This window comes from Lutjanus erythropterus, chromosome 14 (genome assembly GCF_056507025.1).
Source record: "Lutjanus erythropterus isolate fLutEry1 chromosome 14, fLutEry1.hap2, whole genome shotgun sequence".
NCBI lineage: Eukaryota > Metazoa > Chordata > Actinopteri > Lutjaniformes > Lutjanidae > Lutjanus > Lutjanus erythropterus.
The window spans coordinates 160,001-171,973 of NC_139330.1; the positions used below are offsets into that span (position 1 = coordinate 160,001).

General features: G+C 39.3%; 1 protein-coding gene across 1 annotated transcript in view; it reads left to right on the forward strand.

Moving 5' to 3' along the window:
* qkib (QKI, KH domain containing, RNA binding b) overlaps positions 1-2,398 on the forward strand; it is a 14,929-nt gene extending 12,531 nt beyond the window's left edge. Inside the window, exons 5-6 of the mRNA XM_084735275.1 lie at positions 1,796-1,883; positions 1,988-2,398. Of these exons, the coding sequence (XP_084591401.1) occupies positions 1,796-1,883; positions 1,988-2,391 (492 nt within the window). The 3' untranslated portion in view covers positions 2,392-2,398. The remainder of the gene's footprint in view (positions 1-1,795; positions 1,884-1,987) is intronic.
* The last annotated feature ends 9,575 nt before the right edge of the window (positions 2,399-11,973 follow it).

The window sequence follows — 11,973 nt, forward strand, 5'->3', positions numbered from 1 at the left end:
CAGATAAAATTATTGATTTTTTCTCAGTGGAGTTTGGTTGGTTTGGACAGACTGACATGTGGTTTGTTTAAGTGACGTCCCTCAGTGTCTCCTCCTCCTGTTCTGATGTGAGGATGATGAAGATCATAAAACTCCTGGAGCTTCAGCAGAAAACTGAACTGCAGACAAATCCAGAACAGCTGAAGTGAACGGTGACCAGTTTGAAAATGTAAAAACAGAACACAGAACGTCTCCGTGCTGCTCGTGTGATCCAAGTGTCTGTAAGCCGCCACATTAAAATGTGACCCAGAAAGACGCCATTTCCACCATGTTTTTAGTCTAAATGTCAGCTGCAGCCCCTCAGACCTGATCCTCGATCTCTTCACACCTGTTGACATGTTACCTGGAAGAGACTCAGACGACAGAGAGAGATCAGATCAGAAACAGTGACGTGTTACACACAGCTGACTTTACAAACTTTTCAACACAGAAGAAAATGTCTTGTTTTGGGTGAATATCACTTTAAACTCACCTGGAGTTCACCTGTCCATGAGTCTGTTCACTCTCACCTCAGTAATAATCACAGGTACAGTCAACTGTCTGCTCCTGAAGACACTTTAAAACTGTCTGATGTTTTCACGACTCGTGAACTTCTTCTTTTTACTCTTTGTGATGTTTTTGTGAATGAAGAACAAACACAGCAGAACATTTTAGGGTTAATTATGTAAATGATTAAGTCTCGTGAACAAGTGATGTCATGAGGTTTATGACACGTTTGATCGATTCAGACAGTTTGATACGTCTGACGTGAAAAACAAACTAAAGACAGAAGATGAGATTTGGAACAAAAATCTGAAAAAGTTCCTGCATCAGTTTTTTTCCCGTCTATTTGTCTGAATGAGGCTGTGTGTGTGTGTGTGTGTGTGTGTGTGCGTGTGTGTGCGTGTGTGTGTGTGTGTGTGTGTGTGCGTGTGTGTGTGTGTGTGTGTGTGTGCATGTGTGTGTGTGCATGTGTGTGCGTCAGACAGGAAGTGCAGTGATTCTGCTGATCCTCACTTCCTCCACTCTCACTTCCTCAATTTCATCCAACCAATAAGGAGCCAGAAAACTGTTGCTGGGCGAGAAAACAGGAAGAGAACCTGATCACCTGCTCTGTGTGTGTGTGTGTGTGTGTGTGTGTGTGTGTGTGTGTGTGTGTGTGTGTGTGTGTATGTGTCTGTGTGTGTGTGTGTGTGTGTGTGTGTGTGTGTGTGTGTGTGTGTGTGTGTGAGTGACATTAAAAGTCATTCAGAAGTTAGTTAGTAGTTGGACTGAATGAAAACGATTAACTTGTTATTGAATGAAATATTGATCAGGTTAGTGATCAGGTAGGACAGGTGTTGTTAGGTGATCAAAACAATAATCTTTGAAAGGTGCAGCAATCATTTGGCTAAACTGATTGATTTTTTGAGCTGTTACAGGTAATCAGGATTTTTAACGATGTACTCAGGTAAAGATTTTGAAAACGTAGACGAACATTTTCAAGCAGCTGTATATTTAGCTGTATATTAGCTGTGTATTTTTAGAGGGTAGTACATTTTTACATACATATTTGTATATTTTCAGGTATTTGTGTATTTGTATTTGTCACTATGACGCCTTTCTTTATAACTGCATCATATTTTTCTTCTGATCACTCGAGGAAATGTGACAACAGATCCTGACGAACAGTAACTGAGTAGTTGTAGTTTACTCTACATACCTCAGTATATGTGTGTAATACACGTGTACTGCAGTAGTACTACGAGTACCTGATGGTTGTCACTGCGTTTTTCAGGCGGAGGGCGAGGACAGTCTGAAGAAGATGCAGCTGATGGAGTTAGCCATTCTGAACGGGACGTACAGAGACGCCAACATCAAACCCTGTAAGAAACCACCGGCCAATTAGAGACCACTCAGATAATGTCTGACCAATCAGAGACCAGTCACACACTGTCTGACTAATCCTCCTCCTCCTCCTCTTCCTCAGCCTCCCTTGCCTTCTCTCTTGCAGCCTCGTCTCAGACGCCTCGGTTCCTCTCAGGCCCTGCCCCTGTGGTGGCTCCGCCCACTGCTCTACGTACACCTGCCCCCACAGGCCCCGCCCTTATGCCCCTTATTCGTCAGATCCAGACAGTGCTGCCCAATGGAACACCTCACCCAGCAGCTCTCATGCCGGGGGCGGGGCCTGAGTCAGGTCTGATCTACGCTGCGCCGTACGACTACCCATACGCTCTGGCGCCAGCCTCCATCTTAGAGTACCCTCTGGACTCTGGCGGGGTGTTAGGTAAACCTGCCCCACCCTGCTCCTGCGACTGCTCCCCCACACCTCATCACCACGCCCACGGCCAGTGGAGCCCCGCTCCCACGCTGCTCCTCAGACACGCCTCCTAAAACATGGAAAACACGAGACGAGGCGTTCAGGTACAGCTGTGTTCACTCCGCCGTCACTGGTGTCTGTAATACTGTTGAGACGCCTCACAGAGAACAAAAACTTTATTTAACAAACACTGATGTTGCCACAACGTCATGTGACCACAGCTTCCCGAAGCTGAACTGAAGCCAACGCGCCTCCAACGCGCCTCCAACGCCTCCAACGCGCCTCCAACGCCTCCAACGCACCTCCAACGCCTCCAACGCACCTCCAACGTGCTTCCAACGCGCCTCCAACGCGCCTCCAACGCGCTTCCAACGCGCCTACAACGCCTCCAATGCGCCTCCAACGCACATGTTGTCATGGAGGTTTCCGGATCGATGCTAACTGCTAACTGTGCTAAACAACAGACGATCTGTCTGTTCTTGTTTTGATGCTTCAGAAACACAAGTTTGATGTTTTAAAGATGTTTTTAGAACTAAGATAAATTATAATAACATTAAAAACAAATAAATGACAAAATACTGAATAGAAAGTAAACAAACAATTCTAACCAGAAGAGGTTTAAAACTAAATTTATAAAATAGAATTTTTAATCTGCTGACTAACAGACGCCTGATTGGTTGGTGTCATGATGTGTAAACTACAGTGTGTATTAGGGCCAAACTTAAAATATTTCAACAAAAACTATTTGCAAATAGAATCATAACATTTCTGCAATAAAGTCATAATATTATAACAAAAGAGGTACTATATTTTGGAAAAAAAAATACTTGACAAAAGCAATTAAAGGAAAAAGTCATATTCGTCATATTTTGATTTTAAAAAGTTGTAATATTTCATGAAAAACTGCGAAAAATCCAGAACATTCAGAGAAAAAAGTTCACAGTGATACAGTATTCAGATCTGTTCAGAGTTATGATCTTTTTCTTTAAATATTATTTTATTTCCAAAATATTATGACTTATTCCTCAAAATGTTGAAATATCACTTTTTTCTTGAAGTGTTTTTTTTTCTGGAGCCTCTCGGTTCTCACTGTAACTCAAGTCTGTTTACTTTGGTCACTTTATGTCCATATGATGATGTGTGATGTACCTGTGTGTGTGCTTTTCCCACAATCCACTGCTTTGCCTCAGCTGGGTGTTTTCACAACAACAACTCCCGTCTGCTGAAGTTTATTCACCAGAGATCAGATTGATTACAACAAAACACGATCGATCGGACAACAAACCTGCTGCAAATACAGAAAACGACGGGAGAAGTGCTTTTCGTGTCTTTTCTTCGGTTGACATGTTTGGCTTTTGTCGACCACCGTATTGATGATATTGATGATTGATGATTGATGATTTGTTTTTATCTTCGCTCGGTGTGTTACTGCCCCCTGCTGCTCTCAGGCTGAACTGCATCCTGTGGACGAGTCGCACTGATCTCTGCTCTCAGAAGGACGATGTGTCCAACCAGAGACGAGATCAAAGACAGACCGAGCGGGAATCATGTGTGAAAACGCTCCACAGGTAACGGAACAGGTGGATTGTGGGAAACGCAGTCCTGATGTGTGATGGTGAAGCTTCGCTGTTCACCATGTGAGTCCTGTCAGGATCCAACAGAACCAGATAAAGACTGATGATGACTGATGATCCGTTATTTAGACGACTTTACGGATCCGCCGTGACGTTGATGACAAATAACGAACCTTTGAAAGATTTGATTTGTTCTTTTAAGATGAAAGTGAAACTTTATTTACAGTCTAATTTTAATGAATCCACTTTGTTCTGTACTTCGTCCACAGTCACACGTTTCCTATCAGTTTCATCTCTGTATGTCCAGAACATGTTAAGCCACGCCTACATTAGCCTAGCTTAGCACAAAGACTGGGTGCAGGGAGAAACTGCTAGCTTCTGTCTGAAACTAGCTCCGATGCTAACTGCTGCTAAAACCACATGTTTTTCCAGCTGTTCAATACATAACAAACAACATGTGAAAGGTGGATTTGTTTTGTTTTGACGGAGCTATGCTAACAGTTTCCCACTGCTTCAAGTCAGTGTGCTAAGCTAAGCTAAAGTCATCGTGGACACACACACCACAGTGAACATGTGACTGTTGAGACGGAGGATTTACTAAATGTGACGTCATTAGTTAACAGTGTTTCTGTTTGGACTGTAGACCTGAAGGCGTCTCAGAACCGACACACCTGTAAAAACTGTTTTTTATTATCTTTAGTCCGAGACACTGAAGTAGAAACAGAATGAATGAACTGTGCTGAGATCAGTCTATGATATAAAAACAGTCGAGGTTTGATGAGGAAGCTGATGTTTCTGCTGATGATCAAACTACAAGACGGTTTGTCCAACAGTGGATAAACGTATACGGAAACTAAGAATACAGCCCCGATAATAAAAACACGGGCGGAACTGGAAACCTGAAATATTTCTAGAAAAAAAGTTGGAATACTCCCTTTTAAAAAAAAAAAGGTAATATCTCTAAAAAGAAAGTCGTAGCATTTCCAGAAAAAAAATGAAGGAAATTCATAATATTTTCAGGAGAAAAGTCTGAATATTTCTGGAAAACAGTTGTAATATTCCTAGACAGAAAGTCAAAGCAGTAATATTTCTGGGAAGAAAATAATATTTCTCAAAACAAATTTATAATATTTACAGAAAAAGTATAATATTTCAAGATGAAAGGTCATAATATAAAAACTAATATTTCTGAAATAGAAGTCCTAATATTGCTAGAAAGAAAGTTGCAATATTTCCTGAAGGGAAGTTATAATCTGGGAAAATTTGTCAGACAGAAATCTAAATGTTTCCATAAAAAATGTGTACTATTTATTTGTAAAGAATAGTTGTACTTGTGTGAGAAGTCATGGTTCGTCTGTCCATCAGCAGAAAAGCTTCTTCCTCTCTGATCCGGTAAAGAATCAGAAGAAACAAGTTTTTATAAACAGTTTTGTTACTAAAATGATCTGTAATCATTATTGATCGATTGATTTGACCAAGTAACGGATAGGTAACACTGACAAAATTAATGAAATAAATCTGATAAAACTGCACAGAGTCCTGATGTCAACCCACCGCAGACGCGCCGTGTCATTAACACACTCAAACTCGACGTCGGGTTGGACGTCGTGTCTGCGGCGGGTTGCGTTCAGGTGCACCCGGTAAACCTGTGTGTTTGCTGTCGTCAGGCTGTGGTGGCGGTGGACAGGTGGATGACAGGTGTCCTCATCAGCTTGGTGTGGCGTTCAGGGATGCTGAACTTGAAATTACAAAACATAAGATGTCCCTCAGACAAAAGTGATTTTGTAAAAATTTGTGTATTTTGAATGGTCAAACCTTTTTTACCCATCATCCTCAGTCAGTTTTTAACCTGGTGGTCCATCACAGACAGAACAGAAAGGGACTGAAAGCTTGTATCTCCAGTGTCACAGTTTGTTATACTTTTGTTCAGTGTGTTGCATTTATTTGAATTAAGAGTGAAATATAAATAATAAAAAAATAAACATAACATTTAAAGTTATTTTTAGGTAATTAGTCATGTCAGTCAGTTTTTTTTTTAAGTGGTTACATGTATGTAGCTGGAAGCTACAATAATGCTAATCCTCATTTATTTACATTGATTCGTTTAGCAGATGCTTTTGTTTAAAACATGAAAATGAGGCACGATTCAAACAGTAGATCAGAAGTTTTCTTGTTTCATTTCATCATAAAGCAAACACACCTGATTTAAACTGACGATTCTGTCCTTCATGTTGTAGGACGATGTGGGACAGCTGACTGCATGACGACTGAAGAGAAATCAGTGGTTGAGCTAAACGTTTGCGGTTCTTCATGTTCTGTTGAGAGAAAGCTTTTGGATTTATGGACGATAAAAAGTGAAAATCTCAGAGTGAATCTTTGAAGCGTGTGACCGGGATTTTAGAAATATTGTCAGGTTTAAAAACTCTCCTGGAATTAAGTTCTCGTCAGAAAAAGGTTTTCATTTATTTCTAAATATATTTCCAAAAATAGTCAAATTCAGAGCAGCATGTATTTAAAAAAAAAAACATTTTCTGAGCCATTAAAATTCAGGCCATCCGATTAAAAATATTGAAGGTAAACTGCACTTAGAAATTACAATCAAATGTCTTTAAAGCCGACGATACTGTGGAGATACAAGGTTTTCATTCATCATGTTAGTTATTGTAAATATACAGACATCAGTCTATTAAATTATTAATTTATTATTCAGATTCAACTTCATAGTCACTTTTCAGAGTAGCAGCACAACAAAATGCATTTTAAGCAGTTTGAAGTGAATATAGATGTATTTTACAAATAAATTCATGTATAATATGAAGTTTGACCAAATGAACCATGAAACTAATATGATTTATAATAGACAGATAATGTCATTGTCATCAAACATGAACCGACTCACTGGAACCAGAAGCTCCAGGTGTCACACAGAGCTATGAGCTGTGACAAGTCTCTGTTTTCCCACGTTCTGAAACGTTACATACACACATGTCCTCCTGCTCCACCGTCAGCACAGCAGACATCTGAAAACCTCCAACAAACCTCAAAGATGATGATTTAAACATGTCACTTTATAGACGAGAAGACGAAGAGTTTGAACGTATTTTACAAAAAACTTTATTCCACTTGAGATTTTTTAAAATGTTTTTCTGTCTTTTTATTTCTGTTGTTTTTAGTTTTTGTCAAAGAAAGTAGTATTTACATATTGCTTGCTGAAATATATAAATATATATATGAAAAGTATAAAACAGGATTGTTTGTGTGATGTAAGATTTGAGACACGCAGCAGCTTCATCGTGCCACTTTGGAAACATTCCTGTATTTTTGAATCTGTTTTCAGGCTTTTACACGACCGAGGGGAACTTCCTGTTTATCTGCAGGTTTCTATGGACGATGGTGTCTGACAGCCGAGGCCTGTTAAAAATACACAACATGTAGTGTCGCTTTGTGTCTTCATGTTTGTTGTAAATGATTCTTTTTGGAATGAAATAAAAGCTATTATTGAGTAAAAAAGAGAAAATGTCTAAATGTTGGAATGATTTTCCTCCACATTTTTTATTACATGCTGCTAGCTTATTATGAGCTAGCTAGCATTGTAGCTAACAAAAACAAGCACATCCTTGTGGTTGTTTGTGTGTATTTGTGGTTGTTTGTGTGTCTTTGTGGTTATTTGTGTGTATTTGTGGTTGTTTGTGTGTCTTTGTGGTTGTTTGTGTGTCTCTTTGTGGTTGTTTGTGTGTCTCTTTGTGGTTGTTTGTGTCTCTTTGTGGTTGTTTGTGTCTCTTTGTGGTTGTTTGTGTGTCTCTTTGTGGTTGTTTGTGTCTCTTTGTGGTTGTTTGTGTGTCTCTTTGTGGTTGTTTGTGTGTCTCTTTGTGGTTGTTTGTGTCTCTTTGTGGTTGTTTGTGTGTCTCTTTGTGGTTGTTTGTCTGTATTTGTGGTTGTTTGTGTGTCTCTTTGTGGTTGTTTGTGTCTCTTTGTGGTTGTTTGTGTGTCTCTTTGTGGTTGTTTGTGTGTATTTGTGGTTGTTTGTGTGTCTCTTTGTGGTTGTTTGTCTCTCTTTGTGGTTGTTTGTGTCTCTTTGTGGTTGTTTGTGTCTCTTTGTGGTTGTTTGTGTCTCTTTGTGGTTGTTTGTGTGTATTTGTGGTTGTTTGTGTGTCTCTTTGTGGTTGTTTGTGTCTCTTTGTGGTTGTTTGTGTGTATTTGTGGTTGTTTGTGTGTATTTGTGGTTGTTTGTGTGTCTCTTTGTGGTTGTTTGTGTCTCTTTGTGGTTGTTTGTGTGTCTCTTTGTGGTTGTTTGTCTGTATTTGTGGTTGTTTGTGTGTCTCTTTGTGGTTGTTTGTGTCTCTTTGTGGTTGTTTGTGTCTCTTTGTGGTTGTTTGTGTCTCTTTGTGGTTGTTTGTGTGTATTTGTGGTTGTTTGTGTGTCTCTTTGTGGTTGTTTGTGTGTATTTGTGGTTGTTTGTGTCTCTTTGTGATTATTTGTGTGTATTTGTGGTTGTTTGTGTGTATTTGTGGTTGTTTGTGTGTATTTGTGGTTGTTTGTGTGTCTCTTTGTGGTTGTTTGTGTCTCTTTGTGGTTGTTTGTGTGTATTTGTGGTTGTTTGTGTGTCTCTTTGTGGTTGTTTGTGTGTATTTGTGGTTGTTTGTGTGTCTCTTTGTGGTTGTTTGTGTGTATTTGTGGTTGTTTGTGTGTCTCTTTGTGGTTGTTTGTGTGTATTTGTGGTTGTTTGTGTGTCTCTTTGTGGTTGTTTGTGTGTATTTGTGGTTGTTTGTGTCTCTTTGTGATTGTTTGTGTCTCTTTGTGGTTGTTTGTGTGTATTTGTGGTTGTTTGTGTCTCTTTGTGGTTGTTTGTGTCTCTTTGTGGTTGTTTGTGTCTCTTTGTGGTTGTTTGTGTGTATTTGTGGTTGTTTGTGTGTCTCTTTGTGGTTGTTTGTGTGTATTTGTGGTTGTTTGTGTCTCTTTGTGATTATTTGTGTGTATTTGTGGTTGTTTGTGTGTATTTGTGGTTGTTTGTGTGTATTTGTGGTTGTTTGTGTGTCTTTGTGGTTGTTTGTGTCTCTTTGTGGTCGTTTCATGTCATGCAGGACTGTATCTTTTTAACTAGAGGTGGACGATACAGTGAGTTTTGATTCTGTCTGTGTGTTTTTTGTTTTTGTTAAATAAATTAAAAAGTAAATTTGCTCTGAAGGATTAATAAAGTCAGCCGTCGTCCTTTTCATTTTCTTCTTCTTCAGTCACGGCTTCTTTTTTAATCAACAAGTCATTTATTTTCCAGCAGCAGCAGGAAACAGTCAGTGAACCAGTCAGTCAGTCTGACCCCCCTCAGCATCCCACAGCTCTGTTTTCATGTTACCATGGAGACCCCCACCCATCACCCCTTTCAGCTGTTAATACTGGAGCTCCAATAAAAGAGGAAGGACAGAGAGACATTTATTCATCATGACATCATCTCTCTCTTCTCGAGCTACAGAAGTTCAGTTTGTCAGTTGATTCTGTTTCTATTCAAATGTTTCTACTCGTTGTGTCCACGGCCGACACAGAGACGATGATGATGATGATGATGATGATGATGATGATGATGATGATACCTGCATTATACAACTTGATTACTGTAAATCACATGTCACCTGTTCTTAGCAGGACTTCCCTGAAGCATCTGCGAGTTTTCCAAAATGTTTCTGACGAGGTCCTCCAGCAGGCCTCATCCGTCCCGATGTCTTCACATCACATGACATCAGAATCCAGTTCAAGATTCTTCTGATCCTGATCATGGAGGCGGTCCGATACCTACAACCCAACATCACCTGCAGAAATCTGAGGTCTGATCGTCAGTCAACCATCAGGACAAACGTAACTCCTAAACTGTGAATGTGTCTCCAGCTGGACTTCAGGTCTGCAGACGCTGTGAAGCTGGAGACACATCTGTTTAGGTTTGATTCATCCAGTTTTATTTCATCTTAACGTTGGTAGGTTTTCATCTTGATTTGCACATTTCGGCTCTTGATGTTGTAAAAATGTATTCAGTTAATTTAATGTGTTTTTAAAGAAAAGCCATTGTTGCTCTTTATGTAAATGTCTCATTATTAGTTTGAATCATTGTGTTTTTCCCTTCTTCATAAGTTGTGCAGGACACTGAGACATGATGTGCAGTGTGAGGACGCCCCCTGCTGGATGAACAACACCAGAGTCTGTGTCCTAAATGCAGGACACGATACAGGATGGACTAAATACAGAAATACTCGAAATTCTTCCAAGCTCACATCCAACATCCATTTATTAGATTTGTTCATTTGTTTTGAACACAGTCAGTCTCACACGTTTCAAGTTTCACACATCTCATCACCATCTGTACAAGATCAAACATTTTATTAAACAAACATTTAAAAATGGTGATAATGATTTTTTTTTTCATGTTTACACAAAAACTTCAAATGAAAAAGAAAAGTTTGTATAAACAGTTTATTCTCTGTTTTAGATTCATATATTGTTAAAGGTGTCTGTTATTCTTATTGTATTTTGGGTTTTTGCAGCTTCTGTTTGAAATCTTCTGATAAACTGATAAAATGTTGAAATAAAGGACTTCATGCACGGCTCAGCAGAATCCTCCTGCACTTCCTCATACCTTTGACATCATCACATGACAACTCCAGTTTTTGTACATAAACCTAATCATGTAGTTTTACTGGCTATAAATAACAAAACTGTAACTCATTTGGACACGTCTCGTTGTAAGCATGTCCACCTGCACTAAGAAACAAAGTTAACAAAATGTTAGATTGTTTCTTGGTTACCAAAAACATCAATAACACATCAGATTGTTTGCTAGCTAGCTAAAAAGTTAGTTAGCCTAGTTAATTAAAAACAGACAAAAGGCCGGTGAGGATAAAAACATCCTGCCTGGCAGTCTGGAACAGCTGAGTTGGTACCTGGCAGGACCTCAGCCAACGTTCTCCTGTACTGTTTTCTGTATATAGATCATATATAAAACAAAACAGCACATCATTTTTGTTTCTGCCTTTCACAATAAGAGCTGCTGACATTGGCTTCGGAACCGAAGTTAAAACTTGGAGAATTTCATCCAAAAAATAGGTTTAACTTAAAAAAAAAATCCCCAGGCTTGTCTATGTTGAAAATAATTATCTCTGTCTTTTAACTTTACATATTTATTATTCTTAATATTTTTTAAATTGCTCCTGTTTTTGTTGTTTTTTTGTTGTTGTTGTTTTTAGTTTATTACTGCATGTACTTGTAACTTGAACATATATCTGAGCTTAAAACACTTAAATCTTTTCCCGTTTATTCTACCTGAATAATGTAAAATAAAAATAGAACCAGTGAAAGTGCAGTTTACAGATTCGTCCAGCAGGGGGAGGCATTTCTTCACAGTCAGCTCTGCAGCTTATTAATGAATTAATAAGGTCAGACTCATTATTCACCAATAATCTGCTTTTGATGTTCACTGAAACATGAAATGAAACTGAATTAAATATTTAATTGATAGAGATCATCAGATCTGAGAGAGGAGGAGGAAGAGGAGGAGGAGGAGGAGGAGGAGGAGGAGGAGGAGGAGGAGGAGGAAGATGAGCAAAACCAGGGTGATGAGGAGGAACAGGAGCAGTGTGTGAGACAGTGAGGAGGTTTGTGGAGGTTCAGGTTCTCTGCAGCTCAGACTGACTGTTGTTTGAATCATCGACTGTGATCCTCCTCCTCTCAGACAGGAGGAGGAGGAGGAGGAGGAGGAGGAGGAGGAGGATGTTCTGCTGCTGCTGCTCTTCAGTTTCACATTCAACAACCAGAAGAAACAAACCAGAAGTCAAAAAGGAGCCACGGTTACACTTCTTATAGCGAAGCTTCGTGATTGACGGTGAAATCTGGTGAGTTTTAATGTTCAGTCAGCTGGAAGTGATTCACTCTGTTCGTCTTTAGGTTCAACAGTTTACTGAATATTATGTAATGATGAAGATCATTTCAATCAATGTGGGCCAGTGGGTCACAGAAACTGAAATAACATCACGTTGTTGGTCAGTGACACATTTTTTCATCTCATTCAAGCACTAAAGAAGAAGAAAACGAGGCGTCTGTAAG